Below are 26,735 nucleotides of genomic sequence, written 5' to 3' on the forward strand. Positions count from 1 at the left end.
AGGCTTTTTGTTTCACAAAATAAAAGCCAACCACCCTGTGCCATTCTTAAACTAAATAATTTGTACTCTTTTATGAAATTCTAAATTCTGGGCAGCACTGGCATAAGCTACCCATCCTATTTCCAACACTATATCTACCCCCTCTGTGGGCCTTATTATCTCTGCTTGCTGCTTATTTTCTCCACTTTGCTTCCTTCTGTGAAAGGTAAATCTTCAGATGCAAGGAACACAGCCAGTGTCAGGTATTAGTGATGCTAATGCTAATCGCTGCTCTATCAAATGCTTAATGAGATGCCTAGGGGAAGGCACGCACACCATGCCTGTTTGTTAATGGAACCCAGGGTAGCCACAGTATTATTAATAAATTAATTGCCTCATGATGTGAACCTCCCACAGCCCTCAGGCTCATCCTCCTAGCCATTGGCAAGATTAAAAGAAATAATTTGTTCCACTGGGGACACCCCAAAAGGGAACTTGCCAATGGTAAAGGGTGGGGTTAGAAAGTTGCGCAGGGTTTTGATGACCGTTATTATACTCCCACCTCAATGTTCTAGTCTGAATAAAGGTAATTTATCCTCATCATAGCTGGGAAGCTAGACAAATATAAAGCCCCTAGAGGAGTGGAAACATGAAAGCTACAAGGCAAAAGACCGTGTCCTATGGCCCAAAGCCATCAGATCTCTTATAGGCCAGTGGTAGCCACAAGAGAGGATAAATCACATGCCCATGGTCTGATGAGACCACGGGCCCTGGTGTTCCCATAACTAGGGTAAAATTAGGGGGTTTGACAGTATGATTTTTGGCCCCTCTCAGCTTTGCCACTCTGTGGGTCTACGTATTCTAGGTTGCCAACTGCAGTGATGTTCAGTCCTTCTGATTAAACTAGGACCTTGCTGAACAAGGCAACATATTTCTTAAACCAGTGAGTTTTATAACCTCCTGAGTTTTACAAACTCTAAGCCCAAACCTGCTGGGCTCCTTGGTGGTTATCCAGTTTGGAGAAAGAGGTGTCATTTCCCATTGTGCAGCAGTTCTAAATTAAGATAAAACAGCTGAGATTCGTTTTTTTTTTTTTTTTAGATTGGCACCTGAGCTAAGAACTGTTGCCAATCTTTTTTTTTCTGCTTTATTTTCTCCCCAAATCCCCCCAGTACATAGTTGTATATTTTAATTGTGAGGTCTTTTAGTCGTGGCATGTGGGACGCCGCTTCAGCATGGCCTAACGAGCAGTGCCATGTCCGAGCCCAGGATCCGAACCGGCGAAACCCTGGGCCACTGAAGCTGAGCTCGCGAACTTAACCACTTGGCCACGGGGCCAGCCCCACAGCTGAGATTCTTAACTTCCTCAGGTCCTTGGTAAAATGAGGTGAGGAGTGAATGAGTGAATGTTTGCAAGCATGCTAAAAATCTGACTCTGTTGAACCCAGTTCTGAGAAGCAGACATCATAAGGGTGTGCAACTCTTGGCTTCCACTAGCTCTTTCTCCCGTTGCTGGGATTTCCATAGTCCTTACCCCAGGCCAAATATCTGACCTCTACCCTTGCTCTGCCCCTTCACCGGTGACGAAAAAAGGACGACAGCTTGTGACGTCTGTGGGGAGGTGGCAGGGAAAGGTGTTTAATTGTGCAAAGCTGGAGGGTGCTCTGGATGAAAGACTAAATGTAAATATCTAATACATTCCAAAAATCTCTGACTCACAGATCTTCATCCCTTCCAAAGTAAACTGAACTTGGTTAACCTCTAACCACGACTCCATCTTGTATGTATGTCACCATTCTTGGTTGCATCTGGGACTCTTCTAAGAGTTTCTGATTGACTAAGTTGACTAAATTGACTAAGGATTTTTGTTTCTGGGAGACAGGCCAGAGTAGAGCAAGCAGCAGCGTGGGAAGCACCCACAAAAAGTCAATATTTCACCAAAGACGTTAGCCTTTTACCTTCACCAAGACATCTTATCTCTCAGATTGGCATAGATGTTTGGCTTCAGCCACAACTCAGAAACTGCCAGGTAAGCTAACAATGTCCAGCCTAGGTTCTAGGCTGCTTCAGAACAGCTTTCTGAGATATAGAGGTCCCACATATGTCTCACCAATCATCTCATCAATGGGCAGCCGGTGATCAAGCACATGCATTGCCACCCACCAGCAGAGGTCTCAAAGAGCCATCCCATGCCATGCCACCCAGGGCTTTTTCACCTTCCTTAATTGTCCTGTGGTCTACAGCATCTGGCATGAGTAAAATTCAAAATTGAATTTCCCTGGAATTTTTAATGATCTGATTAAATTGCCTGAGCATACAGTACACAGAAAATTGTCTGGAACTATAGATACCAAACCACTTACAACATTAACCCCTGGGGTAGAGATCGGGGGGTTAAAGGGGCTCTTTCCCATTCTAGTTCATACGTGTTTGTATTGTTGACAGTTTGTCAACAAGTACGCTTATGTTTTGTAATTTAAAATATTTATAATAACTTCATCCATGAATATAAATTTGGTGCCAATTTAAACTGGTCGAAGAAGGAGGGCAGGCTTAGGCCATCAGACACCTGAGAGGGAGAGGTGCCAACAACACTTAGATCCCTGAGCCATGGATAGGTGTGGTCAGCCTGAAGCAAAGCAATGAGGGTTCCTCCCAGGTCAGGCAGGGGCTAGGAGTTGCAGTTGACTCCTAGGCGCACTAGTGGACTTGTTTCACCATCACCACTCTACTCTCACTTCCCCCAGAAACGAAGGACCAAAGAGGGGTGACAGAGGCAGAGTTGGAATGGAGTGCGTTGTGAGCAGGGAGAATGAGGAAGTATATTTCCTGCCCCCTTTCCCCTGTCTCAGAACCTACCCTTAAGATATCTTAGACTCAGAGGCCTTATGGAGCAGAGGACTCTTTAAATGTTCCTTTTTCTCTCTTCTTTATTCACAAAGCAGCCTCAGCTTCTACCCACCCCCAGCACCCTGCCCACTCCACTGCCTTTAAGAGCTCAGGATCTTTCTTACAGCATGGAGTAGTAAGTCTCATTTGGGGCACTAGCCAATGGCTGTGCAGTCAATTCCTTTGAAACTTTGGGGGAAAGCAGATTTGTTTTCGTATTTCATCAAAGTAACCATGCCAGCCTGCGATCCCTAAAGGCATGCCCAGGTGATGGATGGAAAATGAATGAGAATCTTTGTATGTACAGACTATAGCACCTTTCACACAAATTTAATTCAGAGACTTCATCAACAGCTTGTTGTTTAGCTGTATTGGATTTGGGCTTGGGGCGGGTGGACGCCCGCCAGGACACCGAGATATCTGGTGACTTAAGATTGCTTGTTCGGTGTATGTCCATGGCAAGCCAGAGGAGGGCAGAACAGGATGCCAGGAAAGAGTTCAACTGTCTGCTTTGGGCCTCGTGGTCCTAGGTCATTTGAGAGACCGATGATGGACCAAATCCTGAAGGATTAAGGGGCTGCTAGCCTGGTACATGAGGTCGCTGAACCCTATAGGGTCTTGTTCTGAGTCTCTGTTTCAACCGTGCAGCTCATTCCCAGGACCAGTGCAAGTTCTGGCAAAGAGATCAATTTGGATTCCGGCTCCAGTTAGACTGGCCTTTTGGCCTTTAGGCACACTCTGCCAAGGAGTAAGGCTAGCCAGACTCATTGGCTAGTACAGTAGCTTATGTGCTTTTTGTCCCCTGGGGCTTATCTTAGTTTAGGAATATGAGGAGACAGCATGACGTTTGCATGAGGTTAAACCAGTGAAAATAGCCTCTCACGGAACACCGGACTTCAATAGTCTGGAGGGAAACACACACAAATCTAGTACCTTCTACTTTTCCAAGGACTTCCAATATATGTTATTCTTTTTAATCTCACAACATCCCCACGAGCTAGGTAAAGAAGGAACAAATAGTTCCATCTGACCAGTGAGGAAACTGAACCCCAGAGAGGTAACCTGATTTGTCTCAGACTGCAACAAGTTAATGACAGAGCTTAGACTAAATCTGAGGTCCTCTGACTCCCAGAGTTATGTTCTTTGGACTCTGCCATATTATCTTATGTCTTGTTTCCTTTGTTTCCAAATATTTATTGAACACCTACCACATACCAGGCACTATTGTAAGAACTGGAGATAAGGCAGTGAACAAAACAGTGTTTTGCCTCACACAACTTACATTCTGGTGGGGGAACACAATCAATAAACAACTAAACATAAATGTGTCATTTGTCCTATGTTACTGGATGCTATAAAAAATAAAAAAAGACGAAGAGGAAAAGTATGATGGGCGCTATTTTTGGTAAGGTAACCACAGAAAGTGTTCTCCATTAAGGTGATATTTGAGCAGAGACCTGAAGAAAGGGAGAGAGCAAATTATGTGGAGGCAAAGTATTCCAAGCAGACGGAACGGCATGTGTAAAGACTGAGGCAGGAGTATACGTGCTATGTCTGAGGAACAGCTAGGAGGTCAGTGCATATTTTACTGACATCCACATACACCCTACTGTATTTGAAAGCACACAACTCTCCCACCTCAGTTGGTTGCTCATGCTTTCTGAGAATTTGGGTGGGTTTATGGGTAATGTGACCCAGGGGTCTTCAGAAGTGTAACTAAGTTGCTCAGTCAAGGCAGAGTTGAGCTCTCCAAACACAAAGTAGGGCTTTAACTCTGGGATGTCAGTGGCATCATCAGTCAAGGACTGAAATTGACTGGACTACATGTATATCAATTCAATTCAGGTTCAATATTGAGATTATTTTGAAGTTCTGTGTTAGTTTGTGTTCAATCACTTTAGAAAATATACAACATTAGTTCCAGTTTGAATCAATTCACTGTATATTAAGAAAAAATAACAACAACAAACTTTGTTTCAGGTCACAGTTCAGTGAGAATATTTGGCTTCAGTTGGTAAAGTGTGGCTAAGCAAATGAGTGTGGCTAGTCCTGGCATTTGGTTCCATCCAAGTTCCAGTATTCAATAACCATCAGAGGCCCCTTCTGTAAGCAGTGGTAGACCTTCTTGCAGCATTGATGGTATCAGTGGTGTGAAACTTTTTCAGAAAAAATTGATTCAGTAGATAGTTTTTCTTCTGTCAAATTTTTTAAAACTAAAACTTCTTTAAGGAGCTGAAATTTTAGTTAAGAGCAACGTGATTTAATGATTTGTGTTTGCTTATTTTGTGTCACATTTTGAGGGAACTTACTTTCACCCACCCAGCCAGACAAAACTCAGGGAGCACACACTCTGACTCCGGTTGCTAAATATGCTTGCTCCTCCCCGATTCTATGTCCTCCAGTAGCTGCTTCATCCATCAAGTATCTGTTGAACCAAGCTTCAAAGCTAGGAAACTGTTCCCTCAAGTGGGAAATAAATTCCCAGAATTCATAATTCCACATAGTCCAGTGCCTTGCAAAGTCTACAGTGAACATGTTCTTTTGGCCCCTTTGGATAGTTTCACGTCGTGTGAGTATAGTAGAATGTGAATGGGCTTTGAAATCAAGATGAATCTGGTTTTGATTCCACTTGCCACTTATCAACTTTGTGGTCTTGGGTAATTTGCTTAACCCCTCTGAGCCTTAGTTTCTTCATTTGTAAATTGGGGTTAATAATATTACCTGCCCCATGGGACTGTTATGAGGCTCAGAAGAGATCATATGTGCACAGTTTCTGCCACAAAGTAGATATACAGTCATAGCGCCAAAGATGACGATGAAATTTTCTGCCAAAGGGAATAGATTAGCAATTTCTTGATTTGAAAATGACACGTTAACTGGCTCTTCAGATGCCTGGAGTTAACAGCCACAGTTGATGTTTGCTCCAATGATGATGAGCTAAAAAGGAAATAAGTTTTGGAAATTCCACAGTTACCTGATTTCTCATAAATAGACAACCCAGATCATTTCAGTACCCCTAATGCAAACAAAAATCCACTTTAGAGACCATTTATCTGGTTTGGCTGCTTCTATGGATCTGATTAATAGGGTATTTGCCAGATCTCTTTGTCATATGTGTCAACCTTGCCTTGATTCCTTGGCTCAGAGATGAGATTGGAAGAGAGGCAGAAAAGAAACTCCAACTATTGCCCATCTGGAACTATCTCTTTGACACCATGATAAAAAATGTCTAGAGAAAATTCCAAGCACATGCCCAGATTGCCGGGCTATATGAATATCCAGCTCATCTCACAGGATGCAGATTAACCAATGAGTTACTTTTATGAGTAACACCTTGAACAGAATCTAGAAAACAGCCTATTCCAAATTGTTTTATTGCGGTCACGTAAGTGGATGGTATATTAGACCTCCGAGGAATAATGTTCCACTGGTTAACATTCAACATATTAAATCCTCCTTCTGGAAGCTAAGCTTATTTCCATGTAACTGACCAGAGAAAGGGACAGGAAAGACAGGTTAGAACTGCAGTTCCACTGAAGTTAATGTCACCATTGCCTACAACTGACTTTGAATAAATTCAGTTCTCTCTCTTTCCCAAGATGGAGAATATCACTCACTCTAGTGAGTGTCATAATTAAGTGAATTAGCACTCACTGGCATAAATACAAAATGAAATTTTAAAGTCAGTTAACCTAATATCATAAAGCATTATTTTAAGAAGCCAATCTGAAAAACTGTTATCTAGGAGATCTGGCAGCTCTTAGCAGATTCTTGTTCTAGCCGTAACTTTTCAGTCAGAAGATTTGGGTCAGAGAATTTGGAAATTAATTGATCGATATGTGATCCTAAACTGATCCATAGATTGGCAATTTCAAGGCTCTCTCCCATGAGGGAGGAGAAAGCTGAATAAATATATTATTCACATAAGCATGATTTACTTCCTTGTAAGGTCTAAAGACTAAGTCCATTTAGAAAGTATAAGTCAGGAAATTCTTAAGAGTGTAGACTAAATAATCAAAAGTTGAGGCCTTTCCTTTCTACTGATGTGATATAACTAACCAACTGAGCTTGTCCAAAAAATAGTTTATGTAGCTTTTTCAATCGGTGCCAGAGAGGAAGGGAGAAAATGTAAGATTATGGAGTAGGTTAGAAATGATAACACCACATGAAGACCTAGTTAATCACTAATGATTCATCAGCTTCATAATGGAAAGGGGTCAGAATATATTGGACTGAAGTCTAGAAGTTATTAAGGACACGTCGTGCCTTTCAATAGCAGATACTCTGGTGACAGCCAGTGTTTGAATTGAACAGTAACTATGCACCTGAAACAGGGAGAAAGGAAGTTCTAGTCACAGCTCTGCCACTAACCAGCTGTGCAAACTTTGAGAGGGTACTTTCTTCTCTGGGATTAGTCTCCCAGACTATGAAACAAGAAAGTTGAACTAAATGATCTTTGATGCCCCTTCCGGCTATTGAAATGCTAAGAATCTATTTAATGGGATATAAAAAGGAACAAGGTACAAAAACTATATCTAGGGGCCCATAGGTGAGATATTTGGGTAGATGATTAAGGATATATATCATTGTTATCAACCATTAAGTTCAACCAGCTTTTTTATTAATAGGTGCCAGAGCCTTTGCTAAGTGCTTGAGACATCGTGCCAACACTGCTGTGAATCACTGAGTTATTCTCATTGATGTGTTTATGCCAACTACTGCTCCCCCATGCCTATAATCCGAGCGCATATCCCATCTGGTACAAGCATCCCATGACATACATGGAGTGGTAAAGTTAGAATGACCACTAAAGCGATTGACTTTGTTAATCTGGGAGAAATCTTGGCAAGATCTATAAATTTAGACAGTACATACTTCTTTAATTTTCCTATAATGTGCAGAAGCTGGCATTTCTTTAACTCTACAGCTAGTGTTTTAGGGCCATGAATGAGAGGATGAAGATGTTTTCTCCACACTTTCAAAGTGCTTTCAAATCAATTTTCTGTCTCCTAGCCAAAATTGTTGTCAATAGAAAGGAATGGTGTGATCGGTTACCAAAATATTTACATTTAGCTTTAGAATTTGGGGTTGGATTTTTATTTGAAGAGGTATTTCTAATGCTCAGGGACTTCATACCACAAGCCAAATATTGAAGCTGCACTGCAAAAGGAAGACATAGGAAGCATTGGGAAGTTTAGCCATCCTCTCCTTTCTCCCTCCACATGCTGAAGATGGTATCTCTCAGAATGATGCATAGAGCAGGTCCAAGAGGTGCCCCAGCCCTTCCACCAGGCCTGCTACCTTTTCTGACCACATCCACCAGCAGGTTTTGCTATAATTGACTACTGTTTCCAAAGGTCTTTGTTTCCAACTCTTACGGGAAAACCTAGTCTATAAATCGGAGAGGAAAAGAGAAATTGTGTTAATAACAAAAGGGAGTGCAATTGAGTGATTGTGGTAATTCATCTGTCCATAATGAAAATTGACTAAACTTCCATGTCATGGTGTGATGGGGTGAAAGTTATTAGCGTGTATTTGTTAACAACCTTCTTCCTCTCCCAGTGCATCAAGGAGAGGTTGGTTTTTGTTTTCTTAGATTCTCGCCATTCCAACCTCTCCCTCCTATGTTTGGCAAAATTGATCTTTGGCCTTTTGTGATGCAGAATCTAGAAAAGAGACGAAGAACACATAAGAGGCAGGGGAAGGATTTAGGCTGCATTCTAAGCCAATATACATGATAAAGAGCTTGGAGAGAGGGAAATATTGAGAAAAGAGAATTGTTCTGCCTGGAGGTCCAGGAGAAGTTGGAGATGGTGGTGATGAATTGAAGAGAGAGACACCGGAGCTCTCTGGAACATGATGCAAAAAAAAGGAGAGAAAGGAGAATTTTAGTGAGTTATTCTGAATCCCCTTCATGGTTTTTGATTAGTGCAAGAATTTGAATTATTTTGACATTACTTTTGGCTGCTAGACTATGTCTTTGACCAAGACACTACTCTGACACTAGTCAACAAGGGTCCTTACTCCATAAAAGTCTCATTAGTTTCATAAAATCATCTTTCTCTGAAGTTGAATGCCTTGCCCCTGTAGATTTGCAATAACACTTCATAGCAGAGCTGACAAGTTGGTTTTTCCCAGTAGCTAACCACTAAAGGCCTCCCCGAGGCCTAGGCCCTGGTGAGATACAGTCTGGTGGCAATAGCACTATCCCTCATGCCTGACATTTGGTTAGAAATTGTTACTTTCCCCAGTGCTTTGACATCAGTTTTCTCTTCTTCCATCCTCACAGCATCCCTATGAGGTAGGTAGGACCAGTATGCATAGCTCTACTGTTCTTTGCCAGCAAGTAATTGGCAGAGACCACAAATCCTTAGGCTCCTAATCTCAATCCCTCCTTGAGACACCCCTCAGAGAATTCAACAATGAATTGTCTGTGATCCAAAGGATTACTTGATATAGGAGATGCTTGAGAGCAGATAAGGGGCATCTTAACTGTCCACTCTTATAGGTTCTCCATGCCAGGTCTCTATATTAAACCAGATCAACAGAAAGCCACTTACCTTAACCATAATATCTTAGCTTTCTGAGGGAAAAAGACTCTTACTGGCTTAAGATTTGACATTTTACAGCCTGGGGTTTTTTTTTGAAGGAGAAGAAACATTTCCATTTGAAGATTATGTCTATACCTTTGGTGAAACCACATTGCCCATTGTAATAAACACTATCTATTATACAAGGAATTACATGATAAATTCCTATTAGAATTCAGTGGCAGGAAAAAAATCTGTCTAGGCAGATGAACTCATAGGCATTTCTTTTTTTTACTCGACAGAGAACCATGCAACTCAATTTTGTTGTTTTCTTCCGTTTTTTTACCTTAACTGCCAAGAAAGTCAGAGTAAAATTTAGTGGTCAAATACAGTGTTTTATCATGAGGCTATCTGAAGCTTCTAGTTATGTTTCTTGTAACTTTTGTTCTGTTTTTAATTTGAGTTCATTTTTTTTATGTGTTCTTAACATTTGAAAACTGCTAAGTCTATTTTAAGGAGGTATGTTAGGGAATCATAGAACCAAGGACTTCAGAGCGGGAAGGGATATTAAAAGATAATTTATCCCAACCCCGCATACAATGCTAGAAATATCATCTGCTCTCTCTCCACCACATGATCATTCAGGCTTTCTTTGGATACCCCTAGTAATACAGAACTGACTATCTTTGAGGCCCAAACATTCATTTTTGGGCACTTCTGATTACTAGAAAGTTCTTCTTTATGTTAACCTTATGTCTCCAGCTTCTATCATTTGGTGCAGGTTCTATCTCCTGAGACCACATAAAACAAAGTGAAACCCTGCTCCACGTTATATCCTTTTACACGTATCAAGAGAGCCATCATGGCTCCCCTTTGCTCCTTTAATGTCTACTTCTCTTGGCTAAGTATTGCAATTCCTAAAGTTGGCTCCCCTCAATACCTCAAGAGAAAACCATAGTAAACAATAACTGGATTCTTTTCAGTGCATGAATGGGGAACATTTTTGCTATCAAAAGTCAGTGACCACCAGGAAAATAGTTAACCAACAATAGCATAATAAAAATGTGACTTGGGCCAGCCCCAGTGGCCTGGTGGTTAAGTTCCACACAGTTCACTTCAGTGGCCTGGGTTCAGTTCCCAGGTATGGACCTACACCACTTGTCTGTCAGTGGCCATGTTGTCAAGGCAGCTCACATACAAAAAGATTGGCAACAGATCTTAGCTCAGGGCAAATCGTCCTCAGCGAAAAAAAAAGAAAAGTAACAATTTCTGTCTTTGGAATTTTATGAGGGGAATGTAAAAACACTACTGCTTTTCAGATTAAAAGCAAGGTATTTAACTCCAATTTAATAAACACAACAAATACAAAATATACTTTCTTTTTTATAATGGTTAATTAAATTATATATATATATCATTTTATATCTATCTATATATAGAGAGAAAGAGAGAATGGTGATGGGAAATGGATGGGAACACGGAAAACTAAGGAAAAAGGGAAAAAAGACAAAAATGCACAGAGGAGAGATACATACACAGAGAGACTTAGAAACATTCATTTATTCATTCAACAAATATTTATTGAGTGCCTTTTACATGTGTCAGGCACTGTGCAGAGTATAAAGATGAATCAAACATGGTTCCTGTTCCCAAGAAGCTTGTAACATTTATTTTTTTTCTCAGATCAAAGTATGGTAGAGATAACAAGACAAGTATACAAATAGCTATAAAATGAGTTAGTATTACATAACCATTAAAGAAGTATAGGTAAAATTATTATAGGAATTCAGAAATCGAGACATATCACTAGAGGGAACACGGAAGGCATTATGGAGGAAGTGATATTTGACCAGACTTTGAAGGATGGGTAGAATTTGGACCTGTGATGGTGGGAGACAGGGAAGGAAATTCAAGTAGAAGGAAAAGCCTGAATAAAGGCATAGAATCAGAAGAGGTCAGAGAAAAGAGCAAGTAATAGATTTGGGCTAGAGCATACACTGTAAGAAGGAGGATAGAGAAAGCTAGGTTGGAACCTAACTAAGGAATTTATAAAAATAGAAAAACATTGAACTTTTTGGAACAGGAAAATTACAAGATCTGAACTTTAATCCCAGAAAAGTACACTAAAATACAGACAGAGACATACACACAGAGGGAAAAAATTACTCCTCTGGAGTAATATAACCATCGTATGACACCCTTTTGGAATACTATCACTACAAACCTTTAAAGAAGTACTCTACTTTCAAATTATAGGCATAAGTGGGGATATTTCATGTCAATGTTTGTCCTGTGGTTTCAGTGACTATGACAACTCAAATCTGACCAATGGGGCAGGTTCTACAGAGTCACAATCATCCCAACGAATTTACTCTAACCCTGGGTTTCTATTGCACTAAGGGATACCCAAAAGAACAAGCAGGTCTTGCTTCTTAACCACACCAAAGATGCCCCAATGAAATTAATATACTGCCACTTATAAAGAACCTAGCTCTATCAGCTAGTCCGGTAGAGGGCCTCTAGCAATTACTTGGAACAATTTCTTTTCCTTTGATCTCTCATTCCAGGAAGACATGGTCTTGAGCAGCTCACCCGGGACTATTCTCCATGCTGTGCTCAATCACCCCCAAAGCAGCTGGAGTCAGTGAGTGCAGGGGCAAAGTCCCTCTCTGGCCAGCCTATATCTACTGGGTACACAAGTGTATCCACAACTCAGATTTCACGGCTCTGGAGGAGAAAGGTGATGTCAACAATAGTAATCAGAATTAGTTCTCATCTTGCTTTGAAGTTTGCAGGCCTGGTTCTCCTCTGACTTCCCTCACTATTTACTGGAGCTCTTGTGTGGATGATGGGCACAGTGAAAATATTCCTAAGATGTCCTCTGAAGTCAGGCATCTTCTAAGGTATTTCTGAGACTTTAATTCTATAAATAGCACTAAGGCCATATGCCATAAACTACAAATGAATCCATAGGGCCGGGGAGAATTAGAGGTTTGTTTTCCATCCACTTGGGCCAAATCAATTTAGGAGCATGTATGGCTATGGATGTGATCCTGTCTGCATGGTAAAGGTGATTTAGTGACCAAGGAATCTGCAGTCTTTTCTCTTTCTCTCTGGACTGTGATGTCAGTACAGTCACCTATCTCAAAATACCGCAAACCAAAGTATTCCTGCCAAGCTTGTGCCCACACAGATAGTTAAGGGTCCTACCCAGGATCTCTAAGAAGAAATGTTCCTAAATGTCAGGAGGTGTGCTTGATAATTCACATCTCTTTTTGACTTGGTAAGAGTGGTTCTTCTTCTACTAACTAGATGGTGACTTTGGGAAGATGGCTTTTCCTCTCGGGACCCCAATATTCTTTTCCCCATTTCAACAGGGTTGATGGTCTCCAAGGCCCTGCCAGCTCTATGATTCTACGGACATATTCATTTGCTTTGAATTAGATGACCTTTGAGAAATCTTTAGTGGCATCTGGAGCCACTCTAATTTGCAGTGAGCCAAAGTGAGAGTATAGATTAATGGTCACCTCTGCTCTCAGTGCCTCTTTGAAAAAGATCTACTATCACTTGGCCTGCAGCAAATCCAAACTGAGAAAGAGCTAAGATATCAGGATTTTTACAAATCACTCCAGAGAAACCCAAACAACATACACATAACAGACATATTGTGTTTTTTAAAAGGTAACTTGCTTCTATGTCTGTGGTTTACCCATCAATCATCTTGAGAAGATGGCATGGGCCAGAGAAGGGGTGCCAGAGAATACTATTGCATGGATTCCATTCTTTTAATGGGCTAGAAGCAACCAGCCAATTGGGAAATGCGCTTGATTAGGTCAACCAGCTTTGGCTGGAGAAGAGGTTAAAATAAAAGGGCCAATCCATTGTGGCCTTTTGTCTAATTAATGCTTACTTGATTCAACTGAGTTTTTATGTTACATCCAATTGCTTGATGTCACATAGATGTGACCACCCAGTGCATGAAGTATTACTATTTGGCTGTTTGCCATCTCCCACTCTTTGCAAATTGATTTCACTTGGATTAAGGACAAGAACGTGACGAGATGAGTAGCTCCATAATAAAGTTGTTTCTACTAAGTCTAAGACAAGGTAGGTAGAATGGGAATCCTTGGAACAATCATTTTTGGTGGAGCAGCTTTGTGTAGTAAACTGTTGGAAACCTCTTAGGAGGTAGATAGCCATCCGCTATCTCCTCCTGCTTAGCTTCGCCGAGTGAAATAGGGAACAAGTGGAGCACCTGAAAGCTGGCCGCGATCTAAACAGATTCAGCTTCTACCACCAAAAATATGAATGACATTGCCAACAAGAAAATAAAAGAAAAGCAAAATGGACTCATTTGAGAATCAGCTGACTTAAGGTATTCTTTGGCCAAGTGGATGTTATAATAACATGGAATAATCCACAAAGTGAGCCCAAACAGGAAGGTTAAAATAGAATATAGGATCTAAAGGGATTTTGAGCAATTTTAATTTCCTTTGTGCCTTTCTGTGTTTTCGAAATTTTCTACAATAAACATGTATTGCTGTTGAGATCAGTAAGAAAAAAAATCTAAAGGGACTTAAATAATCCCCCATTTTGTTAAGTTACATTTGTAAAGTACAGTAAAACCTCAAATAAGCAGAACCCAACTTGAAGTTCATTAGCATTTGGCTTCCTTTTCCAATAATCCATTTTGAGAAGAGGCAAATCACAAGATAACAAGCAGATATAAAGGCTGTGATGAAGCTAATTTAAATCTGTTTGAAAACCTTGTTTAAATTGTTTTCTAAATATTTTGTTTTGTACAAGGAATATAAGTTACCTAGGAAAGCAGCTGTGAAAAAATCATTTTGGTCTCTCTCAACCACCAACTCAAGCCTTTGTGTTAGTAGTAACAGGCGAATAGAGAAATAATTGCTTGTTTATAAGAATCAGGCTATACTCCACTAAATCAATCAAATGGTATATGGAAGTAGAGAGTCTTTTTCTTCCCCACGAATAATTAAAATGCTAAGGCAAATTGAAGAAAGCTTCATTTTGGTCAATGCAGAAGGCCTTAATGAAAAAGAATTCAAGAAAGGACAGAGTGGCTTTAGATAGAGGTTCATGATAGAATCAAGCAAAGGAAGATGTGATCATGAACAAAGTAGGATTAGTAGGCTAGACAAGGTAGGCTTGGTTGATATGCTGGACTAGAAAAATATCAAAGAGGGAAATAGGCGATAGGATCAGATTACTTAGGGATCCCACTCAGTGGGTCACGTGGCTCAATAACAGACTTTGGCTGGCAGTCGTTATTTTGCAGGCCCATCCTTGGTACTATAGTTCCTGGAGATAAAGGATTGCACTATGTCTGGGAGAATCCTGATCCATGGAACCTGCAGCTGCAGCCCCATTTCCCCTCCCTTGCCCACAAAGATCCTTCCATATTGACACTAGAAGACAGTGCCTCCTCCTCTAGAAGTGAAGTCCTGTTTTGAGTGGTACCTTTCTTTGAAACTTCCCTTAGGCCTCGCCTCTTTCTAGAAGTCCTAAAATCTCAGCTTTTGACTGAGACTTTGCCTCAAGTAGAAGATGATATTTCATGTCTCCTTCTCCTCTGCCATGTCTAGAAAAAGGAATTAGAAACCCAGATTAAGGAGGTTGAAAGGCTTTTCTGCATCCTCTTCAACAGGAACATAGTAAATAGACCACCTGAGGCTGAAAGAAGTTAGCTTCTGTGAAGAGAGAAGTAGTCCAAGGGTGCTTGGATGGAAGGTTGAGGGAAAAGCTCTGCTGGGAAGAGCTTTTGACTCTAAGCTCAGATTCAGGGTGAGTTGATAATGGAAAAATTAAATATTAGTGAGAAAGGTATCAAATTATACCGTAGGCATTTCTTTCTTTAAAAAGGCTTGTTCTAAAAGAATTAACTGCTTTACTGGCTGATATGTTTGGGTTCAGCTGTTTTAATAAAGAGATTATTTTTTATAATAAAAGGGAGGAAAAGCTTGCTTAACTATTTTAAACATGCCTGTGAATTAAGCCTTATTGCTTTGGTCCATGTGACTGTGGCAAGCCACTGCCAATAACCCCTTGAAAGTAAAATCTGGAAAACTAAAAGCATAAAGTAAAAACAAATGTTCAAAGGGATTTATTTTAGGGGCAGGGGTAAGGGCTTGAAAGGCAGGCTGGGCAGAGAAGGGAGGGATAGTACAAAACTTTAAGGGAATTGCTCAAATCAATCCACTACTTCTGTATCTTTTACCCTGACAATATCTCTTACATCTTTTCTGTCATGTTCAGACTATGACCCTGAGGCCCAGTGAGATGCTCAGATACCTAGCAAGGACAATTCAATTATGTTGCCTAGATTCTCTTTACTTAGACAGGAAAAGAGACTATGACAGTTTTGGAGAGATTTCGAATAATAAGCAATAAGAAAACAAAGGAACTTCTTCTTAGCCCTCGGTTATCCAAACAACACAATTAAGCAGACTCTTCTTCTCCTCCCTATTCCCCGTGCATTCCAGCCAACTGAGGTCACAGTGGACTGGGATTCAGATGTATGTTTGCTGGAAGATTTTTTTTTCCTGGCACTAACCTCATAGTATCTGAGTTATAAATTATACTCATTAAATACTTTCTAGAGATTCAAACGCAATGAAAAAGAAAACAAAGTGCCTCCTACTTTTTTCTGCGAAAATAGAGACCTTCTTATCTTAGTCCAAGTTGGGCCTTCTATTCTGGAATGACTAAACGTGGAGGTGGTTTTCCATCCTTCCTTGGGGTTCATATCCATAGCAGTTTACATTCAAATGTCCTTTTTGGTGATAGCTGTGTAATGAAGAAAGCTTATTAAAGTTACTTCCCAGGGGCTCCCTTACACTGAAATTAGGCTTGAAGAACCCTGGAAATTGGTCGTCCTCAGAGATATAGTCGTTCACTAATTTCTTGCCCAGGCAGAACAGTTTGTTGAACCAGAGTGAGCTTTTCCGTTGCCTCACCAAGAGAAGATTCCAATCTTGGAGCCCTTTGCTCCTAGGTGGGAGAAAGAGAAAACGGTAAGTATACCATCTCCATCCTAGACCTTCCACGGGATTTCTAAATGAAGGATCCCAAGCCCGCAACACCACTCTACTCCACGAACAGTTTGCAAATTGCTAAACTTTCCTGGATCATTGAATAAATAAACATTATGACTTCTGTCAAGTTTGCATAATTAGATGTTGCTGTTTACAAGAGTTTTTACAAATTTAACAAAAAAGGGTATATGTTAATATATAGGTAATCCTCACCTTACTAATGAGATGTGTCCTAAACATTTATAACTCAATTATTTGAAATTTGGAATGCCTTGCTCCATAGAAACTGTTATAGATGTGGTGGTCAGGTTTCTAGGCCAGTTGACAAAAGCTGGTTTAACCCACATGGAGCAGAGCTATATTAGAGCTGTGGTGGGGATCCTAGGTCCTGAGTGCAGAAAGAAAAGTGTGCTTTCTTCCCATTATTTGAGTACAAGGAAAACCCAAAGCAAAGGTTAAAACTGGGGGAAACTAAACTGACTTTTCAGCCCTCATAATTATTTCCCCCTTCTCCCATTTCCCAGGGATCCATTGCTCTTGTGTTGTCCCAAGTTCCCCACTATTACCATCCATTCTTCAAAACTGCCAAATTCCTAATTTCTCCTCATCCCAGTCAAAATGGAGCTTCCAAGTTCTCCTGAACATCTAGCTTGGTCTACCTTCATTATGATATGAGTGATTAATCACCCCTTAGCCTCCAAAAGGTACATCTATAATTGAAACAGGAGGCTTGTCAAACCCAAATGAACCTCAGTTGGTGAAATTTTAGGGAAAGTAACTAGATGAAGTGATAACCTTTAGGAAGTTTTCTGAAGTGGTGGATATTTGGGAACATGAGGAAAGAGCTACTGGATAAATAGCAGGGCCCTCCTTGAGAGGCAGCCCCTGTAGTCAGTTCACCAAAGCTGTGTTCCCTTTCACAGCATCTTTCCTTCCTCCCTGTCTGACTCCACAGGGCTCTCTGGAGGTTTCAAGTTTTCCCCTAACAGCTCCTGTGATGACAGCAGTGGGTGAGAGGCATTCACAGGTATTGTGGGTCTTTTATAAGTTGGGTCTATCTCACTAAGAGTCAGCCTGAAAATTCACAGAAAGTTGGAAACATTCTGGAATAGGTGGTGTTACTGGGTGACATCAACATAGGACATTTAATGAGAGGTAAGTGAGAAGAGAGGGGATGGGATGGGATTGGATGGGATAGGATCAGAGCTCTTGCATATAGGTCAAGCCTTTTGAAATTTGTCAAGGATGCTCTTCTTGAGGAGTTTTATGATTTGCACAGCTTGCCAAGGCCATTGTGGTCAATTAATATGCTGATTAAAGCACAAGTGCTAATGTGGCCAGGATCAGAGGTCAAATCCACTTTTTGGACAATTGGCTTCAATCTGTTCCATATATCCACAGCCCACGGAAGATTGCCCTCTGGTACAGTGGTCCAGATGAGCGAGTATAAATGGCCTAAGCCACATCCATCTGCAATGCTGTGAAAGCACTACCAAGCACACAGATAATGATGGTGAGGCAGCTGCAGTGTCTTCTGCTGCAAACTCCAACACATTCTTGGGAATGGATAGGTTCTTATATAGTGCCTCCAATACCTGTGCCACCCTGTCGAAGGGAAAACCCCTAAAGAGCTTCCAAACCCTTTCCTGCTGTGAGACAGAGACAGCAGCTGAGACTCAGACTGAGACTGAGACTGTGTATCTGTGTGTCTTTGTGTTTCCTTCCCCACAGGAAAGAATGTTCCTGGAAATTGGATGACTGTGTGTCCCAGCTGCTCATCTGCTTGTATAGGTCAATAGGAAAGAATAGAGCCAGGCCTCAGGTGGCAGGGTAGAAGGGGGTGGTCCCGGAGGCTGCAGGGGAGCCACATGCTCAGTACGGAAGCATTTCTGAAGCATAAATGTTATGACTTGTAGAGGCTACCTGCGATAGTCGCAGAAATGAAGATGCACTGAGCTTGCTTGGGAGGAAAACAGTCATAGAGAGCTGACAAACTCCAAAGAGGCTAGCGGGAAAATAGGAAGTATGTGGATGCCTTAGTAATTGCTGCTAGAATTGTGATTATTCTGGAACATGTTAAAGAACAAAAGAGCAGGAGTATGTGGAGATGCCTTAATGTTTACTTTAGAATCTTACGATTTTCAACAATATGTGGAGTGAGCAATGGATTTTAGAGTCAAGGTCTCCATGAAAAAGAGAACAAGAAAGCAAGATAAAGAAGAGATACTGACAGGAGCCCAAGAAAGCAATGGATTCCTTAGAGATAAATACATGGGGAGAATTCTTGATAATTAGGCTGTTGTTGCTGCTTCGGAATCACACCATTCTAGTAGGGGAGGAGGGATGGAGGAAATTGTCCTGAATTCAAGCCAGGCAGTCAAGGGGTATCCAGTCTTATTTTGGTTGGCAGTGCCAACCTCGGAAGGGATTGGGCAGTGCCTCCAGAGGAAATGACATAAGCATCCTCTCAAAGATGGTCTCACCAATAGATCCCTGGAAAGGGGGCCATTGCATTATTGCTGTGCTGCTGAGATAGATGTGAGTCTCTAGAGACCTGAGGAGGCTCACTATGTGACCCACGTGCTCAACAATGAAAGAGACAGGTGCACCTGCCTGATAACTGAATAACAAGGCCAGACTTGTTAACATTCAAATGTGTTATCAGCGCAGGAGGCAAGGGTCTCTCTCAGGCCAGGGCAGCCGATATCCCTCGGATGCAGCTAGCTCTGCAACAGGCCTCTCCATAAGGTTTTCGCACAACTCAATGGAGCTTGGAAATTCACCAGCTCCACAACACTCTGCCAACAGAGTGTAGGCTGAGACTGGCACCCAAGCCAAAGGGAGCCCCAGCTTTGACAATTTGGCAAACTCCTGTGCTCTGTTTTCCTGCTTACCATTACCTTATGGCTTGTTTCTCACCAGCTGCCTTTCTGCTTTTCTTCTTTGGAAGGCTGCAATCTCCACTGCTTGCAGGCCATGGCCCACTTGCCTGCAGGGCAGGAGAGACACAAAAATAGTTAGTGAATGAGAGTGTGGCAGAGCGGGGCATAGGAAGATTGTAATTAAATGTGAACTCCACTTACCCATCTTTACCCACTGGTGGGGGCACAGGAAGGGGCTTCGTGAAGCCTTTTTTTCCAACTAGCCAGAAGGTCTCTTCTGTGCCTTTGCCCTTATTATAGAAAATGCAGAAAATCTTAAACATGCTATAACCAATTTTCCTAAAGAAGCCCTTCTGGTCAACAGGGTACAAGCATTCAGTTTGGCTCATACATTGCCTCTGCTTTCCCCTTGTCACCACTCCCTGGAGTCTTCCTTCCTACACAGCTTCCTTGCCGTATACACCTGAGGCTCAGGCAATCTTCATAAGCTGCCACAGCAGCCAGATGAAAAGTGAACACCATTTCAAGCTGTCACCCAGATGTTTTGTCTACCTGCTGCCACATAGCTCCAGCTTTGGGAATGTTTGGCTGTTTGGCTTCATAGAAACCAAACATCTGGAAGCTCAATTGAAGATTTTGTTTGCCGTTTTTGCTGTGATCTTTTGGCAACAGGCAACCCATTGTCTTTTGTGTCTAGAGTACATACATTCAGAGTTTACCGCCCTCTCCCACCACCCAGCCATCCAATGGCTCTCATGAAACCCAAAAATAGAATAGAAATAGAAAGTAGGCTGTGAAACTTTGTTTTTAAGCCCAAGGCATTCTGGCTGCTTTGAGAGGTCTATATTTCTGCAGTCTTCTTTTCTTCCCGCCAAGGAATTCTTACAGGTAGAGAGAGACCCCAGGGAGGCCTCCATCTAAAGCGCAGTTAGTTGGTTGTCAAGAACCACAGGTCCGAGATGAGAAAAGGAGTGTAAACTCAAGCTGCTCACCCCAGAGCCTGAGTGATGATCTCAGAGGAGCCAAATTTTCTGCCTATGCTCTGCCCTCCCCTCTTTCCAATAAACTCTCCTCTCAATGTGTTTTTCTCTCCTCCTTCCAATTCTCTTTTGTCTGTCTTCTCATTTCCTCCAATCCATAAGAAAAAAATGTGTTTACTAAGACTGATAACAAGTAATGGGATGTGTTTCCAACTCATTAATCTGAAATATGGTCTCACTCTCGGCAGATCTCGTTTGGAACAGTTCTAAATTGTTTAACTTAGAAATTCCAATTAGGTTTGCCCCCTTTAAATATCGAATCCATTGTTCTGTATTTTACATCACATACATGCATCCCTTAACAATAATGACAACAACCATAATAATAATTAGCACATTTAATTGGAGAATCTCAAAGCAATTTGCAAATATTTGGTTTAAGGCTCTAGGCAAGCCCTCCATGAGGCAAGTAGGAAGAGAATACTACCACAATAGCCCCAACCTCCATTAACTGGCAACCAACTCACTGTAAACCTCAAACAATTGGACTGATTGGGGCCACTCTGTTTTCAGAAGAGAGGAACTTCGTGAAAATATATTCACATCACTCATTCTTCCATTTATTCCACTCTCATTGTACCAGGGCTGGGAATACAGAGATGGCTCTGTCCTTAAGGAGCCCACAGTGTAGTTAAGTAAAAACAATCATCAGGTTATGTCTTGGGCTCTAAACACAAGCCCAACTCTAATGCCTCCTAAGCACTTTCTTTCCTTCACAGTACCTAGTGCGGTGTCTTGTACAGAAGAGTTGCTTAGTAAATAATCAAACTGTTCCATCAACTGGAACTCTCAACCCTTGAGCACTGGGAACACTCAAGGTGTCATTGGACATCATTTTGATAAAACATACATTTAAAACTCAAACTTGAGGACCCCAACCCCTAGACATATTTGACTATTTGTCTTGAGATCTAGAGGCTATCAAGACAGCTTGCCAGTCCCCAAGGGAGCTCTGTAGATACCAGGATTGTCCAGATATTTGGGTAAGTCCTGGGACACACTGGGATGCCAAAACTAATGGCTGCAAAAGAAGATGGAGTGTTATGGACTCAGGCAAGCTTCCAAATCAAAGAGTATGCAGGGGAGCTCCAGGGGCTTTCTGAGGTTTTGGAGCCCATCCAGGAGAATTCTTAGAATCCTAGCTCTCTGTTTATCCACCCTACTTCCAAAATTCTGCTGAAGGGAGAGAGAAAGGGAAAACAAGTATGCAAGAACTAAAGCCTAAAGCAAACTCTGTGACTCAATATCAACCCCTAGGCAGTCCCAGAGACCCCCCAAATAGTAGCATCTTACTTTGGCCTGACACTTTTAAGACACTTTGGCATCTTCTGTCTTATTTTATCCTTACAAAAATTCTGGAATGTAGGCTTATTAATAACCTTATTCTGCAAATGGGGACACTGAAGTCCATGGAGGTTAATTGACTTGTCAATAAGCAAGCATAGCTGGGACTTGAACCCAACTCTGACTCCAAATTTTATTTTTTTTTTACTATGACTTTGCTATTTTTTATTGGTGTATAATTGATATACAATATTATATTAGTTTCAGGTGTATAACATAATGATTCGGTATTTGTGTATATTGCGAAATGATCACCACAATAAGTCTAGTTAACACCTTAGACTTCAAATTTTAAGTGCTCTTCCCTCCACACAATATAGCTTTTCCAACACACTGGAGTCAAGGAGCAGGTCTAGAGGCCAAAAAGAAACTGTTGGGAATTTTAAAGCTTGTGATTAATGAGTTTCCTGATGATCACAGGTCAGAAGAGGCCTCTGTGTGGAGAAAGGAAAGCACAGAGAAGATGAAGTTACTTGTCCAATGTCACACATTGAGTCATTGATGTAACAAGAATTACAGACCAAACCTTCTGACCTTCATGACTCTGTCAATACAACCTCATTGCTTCTTAACTCAATTGCTGGTATGTGTGTGTGTGTATGCACATGCTTGCATGTGTGCATGCTCGTGTATGTGTGTTAGGGGTTGAGGGTAGGGGTAGAAGAGGCTGGGGAAAAAGAAGAAATCACAAACAAAACAGAACTACTGCTTAGGGACTTGAGAATCAAACACTATTTAGCCCAATAATTCAGACAAGATCAGAAAGTGTCCACCCCTGGCAAGACCAACATAAACTGGCTGAGAACAACCATTTGAGAATGTAAATCTACCTAAGAGGGAATGGTAAACACAACTGATAAGCCTAGATATATACAAAGTCTCAGCAAGGAGCTTCAAACTTGTCAGGAAAACGGTAACTGAAACAGAACTCATGTAAGAGAAGAGGTAATAAGATGACTTATCACCAGGTCATTAGGAGAGAAATATTTTAAAAAGCAGAATTGGCCAGTTAAGCACTGATGATTTGTGCTCAGTATAGTACAAGAGGGAGTTGGAGTGGGCAGTGGGACAGCTCCCCAGAGAGGCTGAGCTTCTCATCTCTAAATGAATCTTCCCCAAATACCTCAGCTTCCTCATTTTGGTCTCTTTCTTTGTACCCCTCACCCACTCAATTACTCAACTGCTTCATGTTCTCTTCTCTCGCCCAATCCAATCCATATCTCCGATTCTACTAAGGGAAACAACTTAAAGTGTCATCACTCCAATGAAGGAGATGTGATTCAAGGAAGAGTGTTGTTGTTACTGGATCCAAGAGAAGAGGCTCTGATGGAGGTAGTTCAAACATCAGCCAGCTGGAAAAAGAGGATATTTTCAGCCATCAGCTTTGAAATTACACCTGGCTGGCCATCAAATGTGGTCCTTCTGACCCATGCACTAGTGTGATTCTTGCTTTCCAGCAGCACAGAATGGATGAAGGGTGAAAATGTTGAATCAGAATTTCTGAAGCGTGTCAGTGATATGGTTTTATTGGGGGTATGTTGCATGTCCCCAAAGGACAAGGAATCTCCTGTCCCTGGGTACCTGCTATGTAATGTCCAATACCTGCCTCTGGTGGGGCTGTGGAGGTACAGAGACAAAAAGTATCTCCCCTCCTCTCCCTTTCTTTGGGTCTTACTTCTTATCTTCTTCTTTCTCTTCCTTGCTCCTTTATTTCCCCTGGACCCCCCCTCTCTTCCTCTCTTTCAGTGTCTCCCTCTCAAACTCTCTTCCTCAGGAAGCCTCTGCCACTCCAATAACCAAAGCCTGATGTGGCCTTAGGCGAAGGCTCTCCCTGCCTCTTCCTCCAACTTGCCATAGCACATCCCCAAATTCCCCCAGGGCAGAGGAAACCGTGAAGCTGCAAAGGACACTTTTGAAGTAGTCCTGCTTTTGTGCTTGAAACACCCAAAGATGTGATTGCTCTTGACTGGAATTTGGGGGGCAATAAAAACCATGGGGGTCGGGGCATAGTTTTCCTTTTCAGTTTCAAAAGTGGCACCTCTTCAGCTCTTCATATTTTAAAATAAGGAATCTGTGCCCAGCAATACAGAGCAGAAAGTGCTTCAGGAAATCAAGCCAGCTTTGTCCTCCTCTGCTGAAAAACGACAGAATGTATAGAGGGAGCACAAAAGCCTTGGGTGATTTGATTCACTGCCCCAGTCGTTTTGCCACCCGCATCATCTCACTGAGTTCTCTGCAGAGGTGGAAAAGGAACTTCTGTCCCCTCATAAATGACTCAACCCACCTGCTGGAAGATATTAAGGATCTATTGGAAAGACAAACTATGACTAACTGGAAAGGGAATTGATCAGCTAGAATCAGGCCTTCCAAACTTTAACTTCTGAAATCTTTTTCCTGTAAATTGCCACCATTTGAGGAAGGCATGCCAATGACAGAAACAAATTGTCCATCACTCAGTGCCCAGGTTTTGCTTTGCCCAAGAATAATCACTGAGGAAATAATTTTCATGCACAATGGTATCATAGAAAGGATACTGAAAAGGAAGTGGGGCTTCCTGGGTTTTGGCCTGATTCTGCTACCATTTGACTGTGTGACCCTGATCAAATTACTTCACCTCTCTGGACCTTGGTTCTTCATCCGAAAATGAAGGAGTTAGATTATCAGATCTCTAGAGTCTCTTACAACTGGGACAGCCAGGGGCCCTGGGGCCATCCAGAGGAAGATAAAAAGAATCCAATGGAAATGGCAAAAAAAAAGAAAAAGGAAAATTATTCTAATCCTGAATCCCAGGTCAAGTGATAGTCCTAACAGAGAGAAAAGGTGCTACAAATGTTTGTCTTTCATAGGCATTGACTTGATTCCTCCTGGTCCTTAGAGAAAGACATAAAGTCTATCTAGAAACAGAGGTTCAATGGTGTGGATGAAAAGTCAGAAAGGGTGGCCACTGAGCAGATAAATAGAAAACCCAAACTCACCAATATTGTAGCTTATTGAACAGTGTCTGGCACTACCAAAGAGTAAACAAAATGGAAATGTAAATAATAGTGCCGCACATTGGAAAGCCAAATTCCAGGCAATGCTTTAAAAGAGAAAGATGCAACTCATGGTCTGGAAAATGCAGAAGGAGTGTTAACAATCCTACTCACTGTAGCCATATTTTGAAGAGAAGAAAACTGAGGCCAAAGGGGACAATCGTTTGGGAACTGCAAATGGAGCTGGAAATTCTGCCCAAATTATAGCCTTAAGTCTCAGACACCAGGTAAACTCTTTCAGCAGACCATGACCTCTCCAGATGCAGGTGTGCCCAAGTGGTTTGATTCAAAAAACAAAAGGACATTATACCTTGAGCTCTGTCCTTCCTCGAAGCTCCACTTCATAGCCCTCATTCAGAGCTCGAAGAATTGTCACGGTGCTGTGACTAACATGAATGCGATAAGCTGTAAAAGAAAGAGAGGCAGGATTTTGAATCCTTTCAGGTAAAATCCGTGAGAAAATATTACTGTAATAAATGTCCCCACTTCTAAATGAACCAGACTCTCAGCAAAGTCCCTGAGAGAGAGCTTTAGTTAGGGTTTCACAGGAGGAGGAGGAGGAGTGATGGCCTTCCTCACCAGGCCCAAATGAGGCATTAGCTGTAGCACATATCAGCCTCCTAGACACTATCTCAGATGAAAGGCCAAGCAATAGAAAGGTGTTAATTTAACTCAGAGGGTTGAGATGGAGAAATCAGCAACCACTACTCTGCTCTCAGCTGAAACGTGACCTCCTCTGAGGGAAGTTAGGCTTCAGCAGCCTCTCTCACAGGCTGCTGCTAGGGCTGAACTCCCAAGGTTTATATATCCTACTCAAGAGGCAAAAGGGTTTCTTTTCCATATACATCCATACAACTATCTTTCAATATTGCTGTGCTTAAAATAAAATATCAATGAGAAAATGTCCCAAGACCTCTGTCAACATTTTGTGGCAACTGTACATTTATAGCTGTCCTTTGGCTGAGCACATCTAGCTATGTACACACATGAATGTACTATTTTCCAACTAATGATCCCAACCTGGGATAAGAGCTTTGCATGGGGAACTACGACTAAAAATTTTATTTAGAAACAAAGTATAATTCTTTGGTGAAGAAAAATCATTTGTTAACTGAGGTAAGATCCTTGACCTTCTTGAAAACTGTCATCCTATGAAGAAAGATCTTGTTCAAGTTGAGTCTTAAATAAAATCCAAGACATTCTCTCGCACACTAGAGAAAGTAATTCTTTTAGAAGCTGAGTGCAATCTGAGTAGGAAGGCATGGCTGAAAAGAGCTGAAAGAAATTTCTGCTATGTGTACTCACAATGACTTTTCTTCTCTTGACAGCTTAGTACTGTTATTTGTGTCTTCCTCACCAGCTCATGATCACCCAAAATCTTTGCTCAAAAAGGGTTGTCCCATTCCTCAAAGTCACAGGCTCATCTAGAGTGTCCCTAACCAGCCCTATGTGTGCCATCCCACTAGCATCTGGTCGTCAGGGAGCCTTTCAGTAGAGTCATCCTTTTGGTGGGAAACACACAGCTCAAATGAGAGAGAGAGCTCATTCCAACCACCATACAGTTGCGTGGCTAGGATGATCACTCCAGAGTTGGGTCACTAGTCAATTCCATTCCAAAATCAGTGGATTCGACTGGGCATGAAGGTAGGTATCGATGAAATCAATTTTTTAAATAGACCTGTGATGTGTTCTGGTCTCATATCCAACATGAGTTTAGAGACTACTTCTTTACAGATCTTCAGTCAGGTGTGGAGCTTAACACCATATTTCAGTCACAGTCATTAGCTTCCAGAAAACACACTAACCAGCTCCTTTAGTGCATAGACCACACGTGCATGCTTCTTTGTATCCCTCACAATGCCTTCCTTGCATAGTCAGTGCTTAGTAAACACCTGTTGTACATAATTCACTCCATTTTCTTCTTCCTAGCTGATCACTGAACAAGGTGCTGTCTAAATCTGAAAATTCAATTTCTGCTCTC

General features: G+C 41.6%; 1 protein-coding gene across 1 annotated transcript in view; it reads right to left on the reverse strand.

The window, feature by feature from the left end:
- Positions 1-11,016: 11,016 nt before the first annotated feature.
- The window catches only part of GUCY2F (guanylate cyclase 2F, retinal), an 89,580-nt gene continuing 73,861 nt past the window's right edge, over positions 11,017-26,735 (reverse strand). The window contains exons 16-19 of the mRNA XM_070502465.1: positions 25,065-25,159; positions 19,540-19,628; positions 19,357-19,445; positions 11,017-16,412 (exon numbers count right to left, since the gene is read on the reverse strand). Coding sequence (XP_070358566.1) covers positions 19,358-19,445; positions 19,540-19,628; positions 25,065-25,159 — 272 coding nt within the window. The 3' untranslated portion in view covers positions 11,017-16,412; position 19,357. The remainder of the gene's footprint in view (positions 16,413-19,356; positions 19,446-19,539; positions 19,629-25,064; positions 25,160-26,735) is intronic.

The sequence above is a fragment of the Equus asinus genome, chromosome X, assembly GCF_041296235.1.
Source record: "Equus asinus isolate D_3611 breed Donkey chromosome X, EquAss-T2T_v2, whole genome shotgun sequence".
Taxonomy (NCBI): domain Eukaryota; kingdom Metazoa; phylum Chordata; class Mammalia; order Perissodactyla; family Equidae; genus Equus; species Equus asinus.